This window comes from Sus scrofa, chromosome 1 (genome assembly GCF_054392235.1).
Source record: "Sus scrofa isolate SSC_HxYL_T2T_F1_AM1 chromosome 1, Sscrofa_HxYL_maternal_Yorkshire_Landrace_v2.0, whole genome shotgun sequence".
NCBI classification, from domain to species: domain Eukaryota; kingdom Metazoa; phylum Chordata; class Mammalia; order Artiodactyla; family Suidae; genus Sus; species Sus scrofa.
The window spans coordinates 52,938,196-52,960,135 of NC_139383.1; the positions used below are offsets into that span (position 1 = coordinate 52,938,196).

General features: G+C 43.4%; 1 protein-coding gene across 8 annotated transcripts in view; it reads left to right on the forward strand.

The window, feature by feature from the left end:
• KCNQ5 (potassium voltage-gated channel subfamily Q member 5) overlaps positions 1–17,960 on the forward strand; it is a 504,676-nt gene extending 486,716 nt beyond the window's left edge. For all 8 annotated transcript variants that reach the window (XM_003480275.5, XM_003480277.5, XM_003480276.5 and 5 more), the window contains 3 exons: positions 5,980–6,111; positions 8,308–8,434; positions 13,595–17,960. In XM_003480275.5, the coding sequence (XP_003480323.1) occupies positions 5,980–6,111; positions 8,308–8,434; positions 13,595–14,536 (1,201 nt within the window). In that variant the 3' untranslated portion in view covers positions 14,537–17,960. The remainder of the gene's footprint in view (positions 1–5,979; positions 6,112–8,307; positions 8,435–13,594) is intronic.
• The last annotated feature ends 3,980 nt before the right edge of the window (positions 17,961–21,940 follow it).

Consider the following 21,940-nt stretch of genomic DNA (forward strand, 5'->3'; position numbering starts at 1 on the left):
AGACTTCAGTTTCAAGCCCAGGTGCCAGTTTGGATTTGTGGTGAGTCTTTTGCCCCCTCTAGTGGTCCTACAGAGGCATGTCAGCCTTGTGCATGGGTTTCCTTGTAAACTCCTAGCCTCTTGGTGACCCACAGCATCAGAAGAGACTAGCTCCAGGGATTTTACTCTTTGTGGCTGTATTAGTTCCAGTGGTGCAGTTTACCCTCACAAGGAAGAGACAGTGAGAGGGTAACCTACTCCCCGGCCTTTTGTCTTCCTCCAAAGGACCTTCCAACAACTCCAATAAGAACAAGCCATTCACACAGCAGAGTTTTATTGAGCACCATCTATGTGTCAGGCATGTGAAAGAAAAGAGCCATTTCATATCACAGTATCTCTTTTTATTTTGTGTAAAAATATTAAGATGGTACTATTAAGACAGAAAATTGTGATTAAGAGCTCAGCACTGGAGCCGCACTATTTCAGATCCCATACTTACCAGCTACTTAACCTCAGGCAAGTTACTAACCTCTCTTTGCCCCAGTTTCCTTATCTGCAAAATGGAGCTGACAATAGTGCCATTTTCAACAGACTTGTGGTTGCCAAATGGAGGTGGAAGGGAGAGGAAGGGAGGATTGGGAATTTGGGGTTAGCAGATGCAAACTCTTGTATAGAGAATGGATAAACAGGAGTTCCCGTTGTGGCTCAGTGGGTTATAAACCCAACTAGTATCCATGAGGATGCAGGTTTGATCCCTGGCCTCCCTCAGTGGATTAAGGATTCATCATTGCCATGAGCTATGGTGTAGATTTCAGACGCAGCTCAGATCCTGCATTCCTATGGCTATGGTGTAGGCCAGCAGCTGCAGTTCCGATTTGACCCCTAGCCTAGGAACCTCCACGTGCTGCCAGCAGGGCCCTAAAAAGACAAAAAAAAAAAAAAAAAAAGAATGGATAAACAACAAGGTGCTACTGTATAGCACAGGCAACTATACCCAATATCTTATAAGCTACAATGGAAAAGAATATGAAAAATAATATATCTATGTATAGCTGAATCATTTTGCTGTACAGCAGAGATGAACACAACATTGTAAATCAACTATGTGTCGATAAAATTTTAAAAATAATAGTACCCTTTTCATGGGGTTATACCACAAAGTACTACCTGGCAGTATTACCATCTTAATTATTAAATGTATTGTAAAGGTCCTAATTTTTCTCTGGAATGATTTGTTCAAACACTCCTTTCTGCCAGGCAATACATAGTTCATATTAAATTTCTTTTATAAGCGTGTATGAGGTCATTAAAGTTTTCTACCTCTTCTTCCCAGGCCAGTTCATGAGCCTTCCTTTATGCCCGGCCACAGGGCATTTCCTCATGGATCTTCTTGTCTAGACCAGAGGTCCGCAAACTACAGAGTAAGGCCAGAAACCAACCCAGTGCTTGTGTTTGTAAATCAAGTTTAATTGGGACATAGCTACATTCACTTGTGTATGTACCAGCTATGCTTCCTCTCATGCTGCAGTGCAGAGTTGAGTGGTTTGAACAGAGATCACGTGACCCATAAAGCATGCACTATTTACTGTCTGCCCCTTTACAGAAAGGACTTTCCACCCCTGTCTAGACTTTGAGTCCCTCTGGATTTATGTCCAGCAGCATTTGGATAGTGGAGATAACATTTAGTATGGCCTGTGCGAGAACCAAGCTTCCTCCCAGGGCAACTAACTTCCACTTGTAACTCAGGGCCCCCCCCAACTGTCCCCCTCTCCTCTTGCCCTTCACCTTGTAGTGAAACATCTCAGTACCTGAAATGAAATAGTCTTGGAGAGGAAAAAAATCAAATTCATAGTCTGACAGCCACTTTGGACATTCTCCTCCATTTTCATCATGTTCATGTCTTCCCTGAAACCTAGAATTATTGAACTCTGGGCTTCATTTCTTTCTACACGTAACTAGCAGTGGCCACCTCGCTCCTTGGGTTCTCAGAGGCTAATTGTGCAGCAACAGCTGGTAGCTGGGAAAATATATACAGTAAAGCAAACTGATGACTGCAGTGAGGCCAACCTGTATCACCTACAACTGGGGTAAAGTAGGCAGATGATGCCTAGAAAGGGATGAGATGAAAGGGAAGACATTACAGTTATTGAGGGTGGGGAGCCCACACTGGCCTGATTACTAAGGAGAGGGAGGGCTTCGAGCAATGAAAGGGCCAGTTGAAGCGTGTGGTGAACTCCAAAGGGACCCCCTTTGGGAAGACAGAGCTGGTAATGAGTTGGTTAGACGAATGCGACCTAGGATTTACTTTCGTGAGTGTCAGAGGGCACGCAGGGGACAGGAGGAGGTCAGGGGACAGCTAGACACTCTCCTCGACCTTTACAAGTGCATCTGCTCGTGAAGCACCCTGTAGATCTAGCTTATAGGGCCTTTGTATCAGCTAAAACCTGCCTCTTAGGAGCTGCGTGACTTTGGACAGGTGACCCAACCATCTGAGCCCTCACTTGACCCAAATGTCAAAGGTGTGAAATTCTTAGAGTTTTAAGTTGACATAGCAAAGATAAAGGGCTGAGCACAGTGCCAGCTGTCCAACGAGGGTACAGCAATGGGAGACCCACTCCAGGTGGGTCTGGGGGGGACAAGGTCTTCATCTCCCACCATCCAGCTCCATGTCCAGTGGATGGACACTGGACGTTCAGGTCAAGTTCATGGCATTGTAGGGATGAAGCCAGAAAACAGAAAACTTAGGTTTTACTCTGTGTAGACTTCTCGTTTTTGTTTTTGTCTTTTTAGGGCCGCACCTATGGCATATGGAAGTTCCCAGGCCAGGGGTCAAATAGGAGCTTCAGCTGCTGGCCTACACCATAGCCACAGCAACACCAGATCCAAGCTGCGTCTGTGACCTACACCACAGCTCCAGCAACCCGGTATCCTTAACCCACGGAGTGAGGCCAGGGATCAAATTCACATCCTCATGGATACTAGTCGCTACTCCTGGGCTACAATGGGAACTCCTGCTCTCAGTAGACTGTAACCACATGTTTTCATCCCTGTTTTCCTGATGGTCCTGTGATACTATAGAATTCATTCAGCCAACTTAGTTACTGTTCCACCAGCCTCTCCTGCTCCTCACCCTGGACAGTTTAATTTTGCTATTAGCTCTCTCTTTACATTTGATACTTACTGGGTTACAGTGTCATTTATTCCTTGACTTTCAATGTTTTTGCTTTTTTCTTCCTCACAAGGATATCTTCTTATTTGTGATTTAGTTGTTTTCCCGAATCTTAATTATATTAGTGATTTAAGCAAAAAGGATATTTTATTTTCATGATTTTCAGAACCAGTTCTATTTAGAGCATTCTTTTCTGAATCAGGCAGAATGATAATGAATAAACATTTATTTACTTTAGGAATTTTTTTTGTATTCACGAAAGAGAGCCAAAGACTTCTGCCCCCCCTCGGAAGGCGCCTTGAAGAGCTCAGATCTATTCCTGAGGCATTCCTTTCAGATCTCAAGAGTCTGCCTTCTCACAGAACAGCATAAACAAGTTTGTACAACTAGAGAGGAGCTAGTCCCCATTCATTTCTTTGGCATAATTTATCTAATTTCTAACACTTGCCAGGGATTTATGAGATGCTATAGTGGAAAACACAGTCTCTGACACCCGTAATCTGGTGGGTGAGATACAAAGCCACAGATTCAGCTGCATGAAGCCATCTACCCAACCTTCTACCCTACTGGGGTCAAGGAACATCTATCTTCTAGAGAATCTGTGCTTGAGCTGAATCCAAAATAGTTAGCATTTTAGGGAGATTGCCAAGACAGAATTCTGAGAAATGAACACTTTGATGACAAGAAAATCCAGAAGGGCTGGGGTGGGGTTGCGTGCAGAAGAATGGTAGAGATGAGTGTCTGGAGAAAGGAGGGGTCACCCTGTCCCCTTCAGGAGCTGCCCAGCCTCCTGGGTTGAGCCTCCAGACAGATAAGCCTTTTTTCCTGTTCATTTAATTCTGCACTGTGCGTTGGATTATCAAGGAGAGAGAGATAGCCCTGTATTCAAGGACCTTGTATGGCCTGATAGAGGCTGAGATATAAGCACACAATTATAACATGGTGCATTAGTTACTAAAATAAAGGTTAATAAACAAGTAGCTGATTGCTTTGGAAGAATCGCAGGAATTTCCATTTTTAAAAAATTAACTTTAGAACTGAGTCTTAATGGTATTGTAGGACTTCAGGAAAAGGAGATAGCATGCTCAAATAATTGAGGTATATAATTGGTCAAATGTTGAATTTATGGTCCTCAAATATTTTATTGTTGCTGGAACCTCCAGTTCCAAGGAGGAGGTGGAATAGGATGAGGTGAGAAAGGTGGACAGAAGCCAGTCCATCAACAGCCTTATAGGATGTGCTGAGAAATTTGGTATTTACCCAATAGGCCATGGAAAACCAGTGTGGTAGAGAAAGGAAGTAAGGTATTATGGACAAATGATTCAGGAGTGATTAGTATACAATTTGAAGTTAATAATACAATTACAGGATCAAGTTTGGGGCTTTATAACCAATAAAACAATCTGGATTCGTTGCAATCAGCTGTCACTTAAGATAGGTAATTTTCCATTTAAATTCCACATTTGTTCTTAATCTTCCCACTTTCCACCAAGAAACAATAAATTTTGGTTCATAAAGCCTAGTTGATTGGTTCCCAGGCTGGGATCCTTGAGTGTGATAATAAGAGTCTAGGAGCCAATTAACACCAACAAGTTTAACATTTACCTGCAATAAGTTTGCACAAGTGCAAAAAATGATATGTTTCCTTGCTTTCTCCAGGAATTACATCAAGTTATTGCAGTAACTGATTGTGTTCAGCAGCTTAGCTCTTCATGGCATCATGAAATGTACTGATGAAATATTGTTTTAAAGCCTAGAGTTCATGTTATAGGAGGCATTATAATTAAAGAAATCTCTGGTTCTGAAAAGTTTAGACACCAAGTTTAGTTGATGAATGTGTTCAGTTTGAAACAAAAAGAACTTGGCTAGCTAATTGAGCAATATTCTGCAGAATTTTTTGTTGTTGTTGGTTTTTTGGGGCTGCACCTGTGGCATATGGAAGTTCCCAGGCTAGGGGTTGCATAAGAGCTACAGCGGTGGATAGAAGCCATGTCCTTGTGGATACTAGTCGGGTTCGTTACCCCGAGCCACAGTGGGAACTCCATTGACTTTGATTTTAATTCAGGGTTTCCAGGGCATTAAAAAGGTACAGCACTTAGTATTTTGTTTCTTAATAGTGTGTTTTTCTACTCTCAAGGTGTACCTCACATGAAATATTCTTAAACTGTCCACGGTAATCTCAGGCTTTTATGTTGTCTTTCTGTAAGAGCCTAAAAGAATTTGATGTATGACTTGTTCCCCCAGAGTTTCTTATATATAACAGTAAGCTATTTGGGTAACTTTTTTTAATTTATTTTATTGAGGTATAGTTGATATACAATATTATGTTAGTTTCTGCTGTTCAGGAAAGAGATTCAGTTATATTTATTTTATATATTTTATAAAGTATATATTCAGTTATATTTATTTTATACTAGTGTGTGTGTGTGTATATATATATATATACATATATATATACTTTTTCATATTTTTTCCATTATGGTTTTATGACAAGATATTGAATATGGTTCCGTATGCTATACAGAAGGAACTTTCTGTTTACCCATCCTAATGTAATGGTTTGCCTCTACTAATCCCAAACTCCCAATCCATCCCCACTCCCTTCAGCTTGGCAACTACAAGTCTGTTCTCTATGTCTGTGAGTTTTCTATTTTATAGATGAGTTCACTTGTGTCATATTTTAGATTCCACATATAAGTGATATCATATGACATTTTCTTTCTCTGACTTACTTCACTTAGTATGAGAATCTCTAGGTCCATCCATGTTGCTGCTGGTAACTTCTTTTAGTGAAGTTATGAAGATTAATATGTAATATGTTGCTCTCACAGAATTATGAAATTTCATGTTGCAAAACGGAAGTTTAAGGAAACATTACGCCCATATGATGTAAAAGATGTCATTGAACAGTACTCTGCTGGTCATCTGGACATGTTGTGTAGAATTAAAAGCCTGCAAACACGGTAAGCAATACAAATGTTATTTGTTCTGAAGGAGCAGGCATAGACGTAGTCTGGGAGGAACCTCTCTCCAGTAGAAAAAACTCTTGAATTCCATATTTCTCTTTTTTAGTGGACCACTGGACCTTGCTTTTAATGTAGATTTTATTTCAATGTAAGTCAGTCATTAAAAGCCACCAACTATTGGGGTTGCCATGTGATTCAGCAGGTTGAGGATCCAGTGTTGTCACTGCTGTGGCTTCGATCACACCTGTAGCATGGGTTTGATCCCTGGCCTGGGAACTTAAAACAAACAAACAAAAGCCTTCAACTATTATACAACATCTCAGCACCTCATCTGTAAAAATGGGGATGTTGTCAGTGGCCACATAGGATTGCCATGAGGATTGAACAAGTTAGTATGCCATAACTGAGTACTCAAGAACTGTTAATGCTTGTTGCTGATGTCAGTATTGTTGTTGCCTAAATCCTAACTATCCTTCAGAAATAAGCTAGTCCTTCTCATTCATTAAACTTCACGCAACCAGCCAACCCACAAAGACAGACCTTTCCCTGCTCTGACCTCCTGTGGCATTTAGAGTCACTGCAGAGTCAAAACTGCTCATCACCCTGATGTGCAGAAAGTGAGACTGAGAAATGATGGGTTGGCTTTTATATTGCTTCCTGGTGGCAAGTTTGTCCTCCTTGCCCTTGGCCAAGCCTGGGTTCTTCCCCTCACCCCTGTCTTATACAACTCTAGATAGATACACACACACACACACACACACACACACACACACTTTCTAAAGAGCATCTCGAGTGATTCAAAGAATGAATTTGATAGTTATTCGTGTTTGTGTTATCTTGAAGCCAGAATATTTAGTCCATTCAGTTTTTTAGGAGTCAAGCTTCACTGACACAAATTACCAGCATTTGATTGAACAATTCTTAAACACAAGAACTGAGTCTTAAACATTTGTTTCTAAGCCCACAGCACACTTAGCCCAGCGTGAGGCATATACAAGGCATATACAAGGCATATAAAACACCTATTGGTTTCTATAACATCAGTTACAGAAATCACAATTTTTTTTCATTCACTCATTCATTTATTCAGTGGGTGAGTATTGAACTTGTAACGAGTGCCAGCCGCTGTGGGAATCCAGAGATTAACAAAGCAATGACGCAGTCCTTGTAGGATTTGTAGTTGAGTGGATTAACTGTTGGGACTGCCTGTACTTCTGTGCATACAAAGTACATTGGAAAGTTGAATCAATGTTACTGATAACTTAGTTCTAAAACATAGAAAAAAGAAGAAAGTAATTCCAATTCTAACTGATTAAGTCTCCTTGGAAATTGTTTTAAGTCACCTGCGATCATGTTACAATCTCTGCCCAGGTGGCCAGGGTCTTCCAAGTCCTTTCAGAGAACTATCTACGGCTCCCAGCGTTCAGCTGCTACAGAATTTGCCTAACTAATCTGGAGGTTCTTGCTTATGTGGTGTATATATATCTGTCCAATTATAATTCCCAAGATGAAGCCTAGCTTTCTGACCTGCTTATCTCCCACACGTCAGATGTATAATAAATGTTCACTGAATGAATGATCTGTTCTATTAACACAAAATCATCATAATTATGATTTTGTCATATTTTAAGTGGTTGAATTGAGGCAATGCCTGGTCAGAGGTGGAAACAAGCAAATTGCTTTGTAGTTTAGGACAGTTTTGCCTCCAGAAGATCAGCCATAAATGATTTCATCATGGACTAGAATTATGAGAAAATGAACCTTGTGTAATTTTCCTATGAAGAAAACAAGCACATCAGTTGGAAGAAGTTGATTTTTATTTCATCCTATGTAAATTAAAGATAATTGTGAGTTCCCACCATGGTGCAGTGGAAATGAATCCTACTGGTATCCATGAGGATGCTGCTTCAAACCCTGGCCTCGCTCAGTGGGTTGGGGATTTGGCATTGCCATGAGCTGTGGTGTCGGTCGCTGACATGGCTTGGATCCCCACATTGCTGTGGCTGTGGTGTAGGCCGGCAGCTGTAGCTCCAATTCAATTCCCAGCCTGGGAACTTCCATATGCCACAGGTGTGGCCCTAAAAAGCAAAAAAAAAAAAAAAAGATAATTGTATTTTTCTTTCAAAACACTTCCTTCCAGCCTTGGGCAATCTCTACCTTCAGCACTTATAATCAGATATCTTTTTCCGATAGTGTGGATCAAATTCTTGGAAAAGGGCAAATCACATCAGATAAGAAGAGCAGAGAGAAGATAACGGCAGAACACGAGACCACAGATGACCTCAGTATGCTTGGCCGGGTGGTCAAGGTTGAAAAACAGGTACAGCTCAACTACACTGCTTAACTTTTTAGCCAGTTTTTCCCTGTTTTATTGAGATATAATTGATGTATATCACTGTGTACATTTAAGGCATATACAACATAATGATTTGACCTACATATATTGCGTCTTTTTTTTTTTTCTTTCTTTTTTTTTTTTTTTCTTTTTGCCTTTTCTAGGGCCACTCCCGTGGCATATGGAGGTTCCCAGGCTAGGGGTCTAAGCGGAGCTGTAGCCACTGGCTTACATCACAGCCACAGCAATGTGGGATCCAAGCCGCATCTGCGACCTACACCACAGCTCAAGGCAACGCCGGATCCTTAACCCACTGAGCAAGGCCAGGGATCGAACCTGAAACCTCATGGTTCCTAGTCGGATTCGTTAACCACTGTGCCACAACGGGAACTCCCCCGACCTACATATATTATGAATGATGACCACAATAAATTTAGTTAGCATTCATCACCTCATATAGACACAATAAGAAGGAAAACAAAATTGTTTCCTAGGAGTTCCTGTTATGGTTCAGCAGGTAAAGAACTCAACATAGTGTCTGTGAGGATGTGGATTTGATCCCTGGCCTAGCACAGTGGGTTAAGGATCCAGCATTGCCGTGAGCTGTGGTGTAAGTTGCAGATGTGGCTAGGATCCAGTGTTGCTGTGGTTGTGGTGTAGGCTGGCAGCTGCAGCTCCAATTTGACCCCTAGCCTGGGTACTTCCATATGCCACAGGCACGGCCATAAAAAGAAAAAGAAAAAAATTGTTTCCCTCATGTTGAGAACTCTTAGGATCTACTCTCTTAACACTTTTCCTAGATGCCATTCAGCAGAATTAGCTATAATCATCATTACATCCCCAGTATTTATCTTATAACTCAAAGTTTCTACCTTCTGACCACCTGCCTCCAGTTTCCCCTCCCTGTATCCCCTGCCTCCAGCAACCACAGATCTGATCTTTTTTCTATGTTTTTCAGGGTGTGTTTTGGTTTTGTTTTAGATTCCACATAAGTGATGTCATACTGCATTTGTCTTTTTCTGTCTGACTTATTTGACAGCATGATGCCCTGAAGGTCCATCCATGTTGTTGCAAATGGTAGGATTTCCTCAGCTCTGTGGCTGATTAATATTCTGTTGTGTATACGTATGTACCACAACTTACTTATCTGCTGCTCTGCAGTGGACACTTAGGTTTGTTTCCATGTCTTGGCTATTGTAATTGATGCTTCTATAAAAATGGGGTTCAGATAACTTTTTGAGTTAATTCTTGTTTCCTCTGGATATATTCCCAGAAATGGACTTGCTGGATCATAAGGAAGTTCTATTTTTTCATTTTTTGAGGATCCTGCATACTGTTCTCCGTTGTGGCTGCACCAGTTTATAATCACACCAGCAGTTTACAAGGGTTCCCTTCTTTCTCCATCCTCACCAGCATTTGTTATCTCTTGCCTTTTTGATGATGGTCTTTCTAACAGGAGTGAAATAGCTATGATTTTGTTTTTCTTTTTATGGCTGCACCTTTGGCGCATGGAAGTTCCAAGGCTAGGGATCAAATCAGAGCTGCAACTGAAGCCTATATCATAGCCACGGCAACACAGGATCCAAGCCACATCTGCAACCTACACTGAAGCTTTTGTCAACGTAGGATCCTTTTTTTTTTTTTTAATTGTGCAGTTGCATTATTTAATTATAATTATCATAAATTCTTTGATGGAGAGGAAATCAGAATCAGATCTAAGAAGACTTCAGCCTTCCAAGAATGATGTCAAATGACGCCCTTCATGGTGGATTATGCACTTATTTACTATGAGATATATTTCTTCTTCAGAGATTCCTTGTTTGTGTATCAATTGTAGATTTTTGGTTTGCAGTTATTCTGAAGATTTGATATGAGAGTCTATATGTATATGAGATTGTTTTAAGTTGTTGGTCTCTTAATTGCAAGTTCATCTCCAGTGTTCTGCATTTGTACCCACCTCTTCTCATGATTTCTGATTTTGATGGTATAATCGTGCATGGATGATTTTGTATTTTTACTGTATATATACCTTTACTGGTGAGCCTTGTCATTTGTGGAATTTTTGTTTCTGATTGCGGCCTTTTCTTTTCCTGCCTAGAGAAGCTCCTTTAGTATTTTTTGTAAGGCTGGTTTAGTGTTGCTGAATTCTCTCAGCTTTTGCTTATCTGTGAAGGTTTTGCTTTCTCCTTCAAATCTGAATGAGAGCCTTGCTGGGTAAAGTCATCTTGGTTGGAGGTTTTTTCCTTTCATCACATTAAGTATATTATGCCACTCCCTTCTGGCCTGCAGAGTTTCTGATGAAAAATCTGCCAATAACCTTATTGGGGTCCCCTTGTATGTTACTTGTTTCTTTTCCCTAGCTGCTTTCAAGATTTTCTCTGTCTTTAATTTGGGTTAGTTTGATTAATAAGTGTCTTGGTGTATTCCTCCTTGGGTTTATTTTATATGGTACTCGTTGTGCTTCCTGAATTTGAGTGAGTGGTTCCTTTCCCATGTTAGGGAAGTTTTTGGCTATCATCTCGTGGAATATTTTTTCTGTCCCCTTCTCTCTCTCTTCTCCTTCTGGCACCCCATAATACGGATGTTGGTGCGTCTAATGTTGTCCCAGAGTTCTCTGAGACTCTCTTCATTTGTTTTCAATCTTCTTTCTCTTTTCTGTTCTGCATCCGTAATTTCCACTAATCTCTCCTCCACCTCACCTATTTGTTCTTCTGCCTCCTATATTCTGCTGTTAGCTGCTTCTAGTGAATTTTTTTATTTGTTACTGTATTTTGCATCTCTTCTTAAGTTTGATATCTTGTATCTCTTTGCTCAGTGTTTCCTGTAAGTTATCCATCTTTGCCTCCAGTTTATTTCCAATGTCTTGCATCATCTTTAGCATCAACAATCTAAAGTCTTTTTCCTGGAGGCTGAGAATCTCCTCATCGCTTAGCTTATTCTCTGGGGTTTTTTCCTTTCTCCCTCATCTGAGTTATAGTTCTCTGTCTCTTCATTTTTATAGGTTTTTGGTGTGGTGACCTTTTGACAGATAATAGAGTTGTAGCCTCTCTTACTTCTGGTGTCTGCCCCCCTTGTGGCTGAAGTCAGTATGGGGGCTTGCTGTAGGCTTCCCGATGGGGGGAGGGGCTGATGCCTGCCCAGTGGTAGGTGGAGCTGATTCTAATCCCTCTGGTGGGTGGGGCTTATTCTCTGGATGTGATTAGAGGTGGCTGTGTGCCTGAGGGGTCTTTTTAGCCTGTTTACTGAGGGGCGGGGCTGTGATGCCACCTGAATTGTTGTTTGCCCTGGGGCTACTCAGCGCTGACTGACAGGTGGGGCCAGATTTTCCCTAAATGGCCACCTCCAGAGAAAGGCACTGCTGCTGAATATTCCTGAGAGCTTTGCCTTCAATGTTCCTCCCTCACAACAAACCACATTCACCCCTGTTTTCCCAGGATGTCCTCCAAGAACTGCAGTCAGGTTTGACTCAGATTCCTATGGAGACCTTGCTCTGCCCTGGGATCCAGTGCACGTGAAAGTCTGTGTGTGCCTTTTAAGAATGGGGTCTCCGTTTCCCCCAGTCCTGTGGAGCTCCTGCGCACAAGCCCCATTAGCCTTCAATGCCAGATGCTCCAGGGGCTCTTTCTCCCAGTGCCAGATCCCCGCACGTGAGGGTTTGATGTGGGGCTCAGAACTCTCACTCCTGTAGGTCTCTGGGAACCAGTTAGTTTTCAGTCTGTGGAGCTTCCCACCCCAGCAGTATGGGGTTGTTTATATCTCGAAATCGCCCCCCCTACCTCTTGATGTGGCCTCCTCTTTTTCTTTTGGAGTAGGATATCTTTTTTAAGGTTTCTGGTCCATTTGGGTGGAGATTGCTTAGCCTTTAGTTGTGAATTTTGTTGTTTTTAGGAGAGAAGTTGAGCTGCAGATCTTCTATTCTGCCATCTTAATCCTCTACTATCCAATGTGGGATCCTTAACCCACTGAGCAAGGCCAGGGTTCAAACCTGCATCCTCATGGATGCTATGTTAAGTCCTTAACCCATTGAGCCACAACGGGAACTCCCAGAATTTTTTTAATCAGAATTGACTATTGGCAATGGGATGTATTTTAGTGATTAACAGATTTTTAAAGGGAATAAAGTCAAGGAAGAACAAATAAATTTTCTTTATGCACAGATGGTATTTTCTAAACTCTGGATTTCTATATAAGGAATAGAATATTTCCTCTCATCAACTAATGCTTGAATTGGAAACAGGTATAGATGTGCAACAGTAGAGTTACAAAGATCTATTTTTTATGTGTTTTGGTTATTTTCCTTGTCTCTTAGGTCATTCTCTTTTTGTGTCTTTTTTTTGGGGGGGGGGTATTTTTAGGGCCACACCCAAGGCATATGTACGTTCCCAGGCTAGGGGTCCAGTCGGAGCTGTAGACCCTGGCTTATACCACAGCCACAGCAAGGCCAGATTCCAGCCACGTCTGCGACCCACACCACAACTCGCAGCAACACAGGATCCCTAACCCACTGAGCAAGGCCAGGGATAGAACCTGCATACTCAGGGATACTAGTCAGATTCTTTTCTGCTGAGCCATGATGAGAACTCCCTCTTAGGTCATTCATTAAAAAAAAAAAAAAATCATTATAACTACACTGAATGTTTGTTGACCCTGAGGTTGTGTCTTCTCATACAATTTTTAGAAATCAAGTTTCTCCCCCAATTTAATTATGCATATTCCAAGCATTTTATAGCTTTATTTTAAAAATTCAGAATCACCTAGATTGATACCTAGAGTCTAGATTTCTTTACAGAATAAGTTCCTTAGACTGCAGTAGAGTTCCAGAATATCTTCATGGAAGAGACCTAGGAAAGGCAGAGTGGACATTTGAACCATGCTTATATGGTTTCTGAAAACATCAGTTGTTGGTTTTAAAGAATGGGGAGCGAGAAGTGTTCGAGTTAGGTAGAGGCCAGAGCATCCCTCCCCTAAATCCCCCCTTGCCCCACCCCCACAGCTGGCCTGTACCTTCTAAGACAGTACGGAGTCAGGACTGCCTCAGGCTTTACCCTCAGTACTTACCTGTATCTGCACCTCCTGTTTCATTTCAAAATCTCTCAAAGTGAAGCCCATTCTCATTAACAGGTTATACATTGGCTCCATTTTCAGGTTCAGTCCATCGAGTCCAAGCTGGACTGCCTGCTGGACATATATCAGCAGGTCCTCCGGAAAGGCTCTGCCTCAGCCCTCACTCTGGCCTCCTTCCAGATCCCACCTTTTGAATGTGAACAGACCTCTGACTATCAAAGCCCTGTGGACAGCAAAGACCTGTCCAGCTCCGCACAGAACAGCGGCTGCTTGTCCCGATCAGCCAGTGCCAACATCTCCCGAGGCCTGCAGCTCATTCTGACCCCCAATGAGTTCAGCGCCCAGACTTTCTACGCGCTGAGTCCTATGCACAGTCAAGCGACACCGGTGCCCGCGAGTCAAGGCGACGGCCCAGCGGCGGCGGTCACCCACAGCATCGCACACCAAATAAACGCGCCGTCCAAGCCCGCGGCCCCAGCCACTTTGCAGATCCCGCCTCCTCTCCCCGCCCTCAAGCACCTGCCCCCCAACCCCGTGGGCCTGCAGGAGAGCATTTCCGAGGTCACCACCTGCCTTGCTGCCTCCAAGGAGAATGTTGCGGCTGCGCAGGCAAACCTGACCAAGGACCGCTCTCTGCGCAAGAGCTTCGACCTGGGCGGAGAAACGCTGCTGTCCGTCCGCCCCGTGGTACCCAAGGACCTGGGCAAGTCTCTGTCTGTGCAAAACCTGATCCGATCGACGGAGGAACTGAATACACAGCTTTCAGGGAGCGAGTCGAGTGGCTCCAGAGGCAGCCAAGATTTTTACCCCAAGTGGAGGGAATCCAAATTGTTCATAACTGATGAAGAGGTGGGTCCGGAAGAGACCGAGACGGACGCTTTTGATGCGGCGGCGCCGCCCTCCAGGGAAGCTGCCTTCGCGTCAGACTCTCTCAGGACTGGAAGATCCCGATCATCTCAGAGCGTTTGTAAGGCAGCAGAAAATACAGACGCCCTCAGCTTGCCCCACGTCAAGCTCAAATAAGTTCTTCGTTTTCTTTCTAGGCCTAGCAGTTCCTTTAGCCATACATATCGTTGCATGAACTCTTTCGAAAGCCCTTCTACAAAGTTGAATTGCAGGAATTGGGAAGAACATGAAAGGCAGTTTATAAGCCCGTTATCATTTAATTGCATGAAAATGCATGTTTAGGGGATGGCTGAAATTCCAAGGTACGACACAACATTCAGCCACTCATTTAGGAACGTACCTTGAGTTAAAAATCCTGAGAAACCAAACACTGCTAATGCTGTGGGGTGTGTGAAAAGGTCAAGGTTAGGTCCTTTAGAAGATTTGACCCTGTACTTTGAAATGATAAGCGTAAAATACCTTCAGATTTCAGGCATTTCTGCTTTGTAATAAATACAAAATACATTTTCAAAATTAAGTCGCCATGTATATTTTCACACAATGGCTACCATCAGCAGCTGCTAACCAGGTACCCAGTAAAGCAGGATTGGGGAATCATAGAAATGGCTGCTCGTTTCAAGATGATTTGCCAACCCATTCCTATCCATTATTACTAATGTCATTTGAATGTCAATTTGTGTGCTTTTGGTGATTTAACGCTGTGGCAAGCGATTTTGCACATGATTTTCGTGTTTTTTATGACGAGAATGTTCTTCAGTTAGCAAATGTGCAAATAATGCAATTCAGGGCCAGTGGGGCAAATAGACTGACTCTTTGACACCTCTGGCTCCATGGAAACATATTCCCTGATGGCTGACTCAACTTTATAAGTGGTCAACTGACACACAGGCCAATGAAATCCTGGGCAGTGGACTGGCCAATGGGATGGGCTGATCTGCCCGCAGTGCTGCCCACGGAAGGGGGGTGCTGGTGAGAGGCTTTTCCCACCAGGCCAAGGCACAGACAGGATCCGGGGGAAGGAGACGTGGGTGAGACTGACATGGGAAAGGCTTGAAAAGAATCCAGACACAGCATCAGGAAAGGAGTGCAGTTCAAGGACTTCCCCCTCAAAGGGCAGCAAGAGGGAGAGAAACAAGCCAAAAGAAAAGAACTTGATTTTCTAGAAAACGAGTATTACCAGGGAATTCAACTCCCTCAACATCCCTTATTCTTATATATATAAGCAGAGAATTTGCCAGGTATTTATTTTTCAATATGCCCTGAATGTTTTTTGCTATTATGTAGTATGTTTTGCATATGAAAGGCTAAAACTAAACCTCCTCCACTTTTTTATACTGTAGTGAACATTTTCTATTCTCCCCGAGAATGTTGCCCCCCAATCTGAAATTATTGGTTCCGTTTCCTGGTACAAAAACATAGTTAGAAGCCAGGTAACACAGGTAGGGTCTACAAATCAAAACACTTCCTACTGTAGCATAATATAGCATGACAGCCAAAAGATCAAGAGAAACAAAATGAAAAACGTATTTACCGGAAAGCAAGCAAAGCTGACTGCTTGTTAGAAAGCAGCCTGGCTCTCCCCAAGCGTTGGGACTTCAGCCCGGGTCACGGCACTCAAAAGGCCAGGAGACGCGAGTGAGCGCTTCAGTTAAACCAGCCATAGAAGAGGTTTCTCCTTGCTGGCTAGTGCTGCCTCTGGAGAAACTTTTCCAGCAGCAGGGAGGAATGAAGAGGGCCGTCCAAAGGCAGGGCGAGGCCCTGAAATCTGCTAAGTCCTTCCCACTCTCTCCCCGAGCCGGCTTTCTCCGACCCTGTCTACTCCTACCTTTTTCCTCCGTGAATGGCATATGGACTCGCTGCCACAAGTTACCTTCCGGACTTTGCCAGGCCTTCAGCAGCCTCCGTGCCCAAGTAAAGCACTTCTCCACTCTACCTAAAACGTGCTTCACAACCTTTTAAGATCCTTGTCCTTTTTGATACACACGGAAATTTGGAAGGCTGGATTCTAGCACTCCAAACGCACCCACCTGGATTCTAGCACACTTCCCAGGAGTGTATCATTCAGAGTCTGCCCGGCTGCTGGAGACACACAGAAGTTAGGTTCTGAATTTCACACTCCAGTTAAAAAGATTTTATCAAGCTTTTGAAGCCATGATTTTCAGTTTTGCAACATGGAAGTTTAGTAAGAGTTTAGTAAAGTATTAAATGCAATTTTTCATCTACCCATGTCTCCACTCAACTTGAAGTTGTGATCCACTCTCTCGAGGCTGTACACAAGAACACACACACACCCCCTCCCCAACCTAAAGCCAGACACCACCCCCCCACCCCACCCCCACCCCCACCATGCACAGCAGGCTGTCTCCAAATATTAGTTGAGAAAGGGAAGGCAGTGGCAACTTTCAGGGAGCACTGATTCTTGGACATATTCTGTCCTGGGTCAAACCCCACTGGCAGCAGGAACTCTGAATGTACTGGGGACCCCTCCTCAGGCCTCTTTAGGCATTAGACACGGTACAGTTCATCCAGCGTTGCTGAAGACTGAAGTTTCAAAACAAAACCTAAGCCCATCACTGAGGGTTAATCACAGCCAAATGTGGTGAACCATGTTGTGAAAATCTTTCATGCCTTGAAGCTGTGACCATTTTGTGTCTATCTTAACCCTAGCACAAAAATTCTTGGATGTTAAAAGCTAGTCATATTGTGTGAAAACTGTAGGGTTCCATCTGCTATGTGACCCTCGATGAAGTCGGCAGGGGTCCTCCACTTACACTTAGCAAAATCCCTTTGGTCAATCCTGGACGGTGTCTTGAAGCACAATTTAGCTGAGCACTGATCAGCCACCAGCTTCTTTCTCAGTCCAAGTTTGTCTGCCTTCTTCAGTATGTAAGGTTGATCAAGCTAATGCTTCATTACAAACATCCCTTCTATGAGGTTACCGAAAAAAAGTTCGCTATGTCTGATCTAAATGTTTGCTTTGTCTTCGATTAAATTAATATCTGTAGATTGCAAGTTTTGTTTCAAGTAAGACACTTCAATGAGTTTTAAAGTCTTGATCTCCTGTTCTAAGGTGCCTTTCTCACCTCCCATTGACTCAGTGATTCTGAAAGTTCTTAATTTGCAGGTAAAACAAGTTTGACAGAGAGGAGGAAATCAGGCACAAAAGTGGCTAATTCTCATGTCCGTTTGCAGAGCAAAACCACAAGGACTGATGAAACCCGAGCAACTAAATTAATGGGTCACTTCATCCAGATTGAGAAAGTATCATAAATATTAACGTATCTCCCCAGAAGCTGATATTTTTTGCCTTAAAAATGACATGGTTGTGTTTTTGTAAAAGAAACTTAATTTAATATAATTTTGTGCATTTAAGTGAGCAGTTCTAGAAGTCATGTGTGACAATGCAATTGTCTGTTTCCTGAAAACAAATAAATCAGGAATATCATATCCATTTCAGGCTACCATTCAAATGTAATTTCCTTTGCTCTCTTTTATGGGGATTATTTGTTTTCAAGTAAAACATTAAAAAGATGTCTCTAAACAGCTGGTGTGACTGCCTGTATCTGGTACCAACTGGTTGGTTCTGAACTGACTGGGTTCCAGTCAACCAAACTGATCATATACAGATTTGGGGTCAAAATTAAAAATTATCTTTTTGCAACATTCCTGAAGAAATCATTGGTAATTTGGGAAGAGGAGAGATTTGCAAGTGTTTTGGGGTTGCCTTAAGAAAAGTTAACTTGATATTATAATGAATATTTTATATTCTCATATATTTTTTGATCGATCAAAACACAGATGCCAGCACATGTGAATCTTGTATTAACTATAATAAAAGTGTTTGCTAAACAAGTGTTAGAAAGTGGGGACCGACATTTCCATGGTGGCTTAGTGGTAACAAACCCAACTAGTATCCATAAGCATTCGGATTCAATCCCTGGCCTCACTCAGTGGGTTAAGGATCTGACGTTGCCAGGGGCTGTGGTGTAGGTCGAAGATGCAACTCCGATCCTTTGTTGCTGTGGCTGTGGTGTAGGGCAGCAGCTACAGCTCCAATTCAATCCCTAATCTGGGAACCTCCATGTGGCACAAGTGCAGCCCTAAAAAGAAAGAAAGAAAGTGGGAACCAAGCAGGTGTGCAAATGTGATAGCCCCTGGCTGCTCAGAATGACCAGTTTTAGCACCTACTCAGATCTGCCTACTTTGCACCTGTTCCAAAAGGGATCTTCCCCTCTGCCCTAAAAAAAAAATCCCCTTCCTCCTGTTCCAGTGGAATTATTTTAAAGGAGGCTTAGAATGCTAGAACTCTGGAACAAAGAAGAAGCAAAACCCCAAGAGAGGTGTTTCGGACATAAGGGGGAGGAATGAAGAGTGTCACACGACCTCCCACCAGGGCTCTATGGAGATCAAACAGGTGGGTACCTATTCTGTCACCTCCTAAAGACTAGAGAAAATAATAAGCAACCATGGGACATGCTTGCTTGACCAACTTAACAGTGTAAACGGCTTTCCAATGCTTTAGGACCTACTTTCTGTTTTTTGTTTGTTTGTTTGTTTTTTAAGGGCTGCACCCACGGCTCATTGAAGTTCCCAGGCTAGGGGTCGATTCGGAGCTGCAGCTGCCAGCCTACACCACAGCCACAGCGACACCGGATCTGAGCCACATCTGTGACCTCTACCGCAGAGTACAGCGATGCCAGATCCTTAACCCACTGAGCGGGGCCAGGGATCAAACCCACATCCTCATGGATCCTAGTCAGGTTCTTAACCTGCTGAGCCCCAACAAGAACTCCCAGGACTTTTAACAGTACTCCTAACCCTCACCATTTAAAAATATAATTATTCTAGGAGTTCCCATCGTGGCACAGTGCTTAACGAATCCAACTAGGAACCATGAGGTTGCAGGTTTGATCCCTGGCCTTGCTCAGTGGGTTAAGGATCTGGTGTTGCCGTGAGCTGTGGTGTAGGTTGCAGACGCGGCTTGGATCCCGCATTGCTGTGGCTCTGGGGTAGGCCGGTGGCCCTAGAAAAGGCAAAAAAAAAAAAAAAAAAAAAAAAAAAAAAATATATATATATATATATATATATATATATATAATTATTCTACCCTACTCCTTCATAAAAGTAGGTTCCCAGACCTTGAAGTAGCCATTTTTATCATGCTGGTTTCAACCACTTCAAGAATATAGTACAAATAAAAATCATTTCTTTGGGAGTTCTCTTGTGTAGCAGGTTAAGGATCCAGCATTGTCACTACAGCAGCTCAGGCCAATCCTGGGCCTGGGGAACTTCCACATGCTGTGTGTGCAGCCAAAAAAAAGAAAAGTGTTTCTTTAAAATTTTGAATATTTTAATTAATTACAATAATACTTCACCCTCTGGCCTACCTAACTCCAAGTTATTGAAGCTTTTACTGCATTTCAAAACAAATTTCTCAGATACACTACGTGCAAACTATAGCTGTATGCATTGCCCTGGAAATCACAGCACCACAAAACTGGTGAAGGGCAATCTTTCTATTCAAACAAGCAAACAGAAAATCCAGCAGTACCCTGGTGTGACAGATTTCTTTGCCCACGCCTATGGCTCTCTTTATTCCTATCATTTTGTTCCCTAGGACAAGTCCAGTGTGCTCTGGGATGAATATCAGGGTCCAGGGTTCCCACACACTGTCCCCTCCTTTCTCAACTTCGCACCTGTTTGCTCACCTCTTTCCATTACTTGTTTTTGTTTGTTTGTTTTGCCTTTTTGCCTTTTCTGGGACCGCTCCCACGGCATATGGAGGTTCCTAGGCTAGGGGTCAAATCAGAGCTGCAGCTACCGGCCTATGCCAGAGCCACAGCAACTTGGGATCTGAGCCACGTCCACGACCTACACCACAGCTCACAGCAACACCAGATCCTTAACCCACTGAGCTAGGCCAGGGATCGAACCCGCAACCTCATGGTTCCTAGTTGGATCTGTAAACCACTGTGCCATGACGGGAACTCCTCCATTATTTGTGTCTTCTTCCCCTTTCCTTTGCCTCATTGGTGTGACTACCTCCCTGGATTGCCAATCCCTGCCCCCTCGTGATCCCAAGGAACTAGATACACCTTCCTGGGGCTGTAGCCCAGGGTGCCACCTGCCTTTGTGTGAACCATGAAGACAGCACACCACATGCACCCCAGGTCAACAGATGCTTTTGAGTATCTCCTCACCTAAGCTCTCTGCACAATGATCCAACAGCACCTCCTGTTTGCACAGGTCCTGTTGCTGGACTTGGTGGCAAGAAGCCCCTGCCACTAGAGTGGGAACTCTTGCCTCAGGGAAAACTAACTTTGCTGCTTTAGATGCCTGCCCCCGCTGACTGTCCTGGATCCCTCTCTCAAACTCCACTGTATGCTCCCAGGAGAAAAAGGGAGCACCCCTTCCCTTGCCCCTGAGCCCTACAAACCACATTCCTGTTTCCCACTTCTCTTTACATCCTTCTAGTGCCTAGCCCATAGCCAGAGCCAGCCTAGTCTTTGATCCCAGACTTTAAAATGACAAATCATGCTTAGTGACTACCCAGTATTGTGCCAATAAATGCCTCCCAGGTATCATCTGATTTATTCCTTACCATGTGACCACAAGCAAGCTATCAGGATGGATTTGGCTGCAGGTAAAAGAGAACCTGGCTGAAATCCTTAAGCACAGGGACATTCTATTATCTAGCATAACTCAATTTCAGAGGTAAGGTGGCTCCAGGCAGAGTACAATTTGCCCAATAATGTCAAGTTTCCCAGTTCTGTCCCCTGGCCTCCTGGTCTGTAGCAAACTACTGGTGGTTCTTCTCATTGTCCACAAGATGGCGCCACCCACCTCCTTGAGCACATCTAACCTGGTGAGGGCTTGCTGGTGAATAGCCCGACCCCCAGACCCCCAAGCGGGATATAAATCCTTTGCTGACAGCTGATTAGACTAAAACAGGTCACATGCTTATTCCTTCTTTTTTCTTTTTAGGGCCGCACCTGCAGCATATGGAAGTTCCCCTTTCTAGGGCGGGTAGGGGTCCACAGTCACAGTAATGCCAGATCAAAGCCATCCAAGCTGCGTCTGTGACCTACACTGCAGCCCCACATTCTCATGGATACTAGTTGGGGTCTTAACCCACTAAGCCAGAACGGGAACTCTGATGTGCGCATTCCTGACCTTGGTAACAGTCACCATGTATGTATGTCATGACTGGCTTAAACTAATCAAAACTCCTCATAGTTAGGGGTTGGGTGAATTGAGTGGCAGCTGAAGCAACACTAGGTCCTTTAACCCACTGAAGGGACAGGGGATGGTTCCTCCTGCAGTGACCCGAGCTGCTGCAGTGAGATTCTTAACCCACTGCCCTACAGCAGGAACTCCTCACTAATCCATTTTTATTCATGACTTAAGGGACCTCAGGATCCTTTGCTCCCAGAAACACCTCCCCAAACCTACCTCTCAACTGCTGGCAATTGGGGACAATAGCCACCTCGCCAGACTGTTGGGGTGGGACCACTTTCTGCC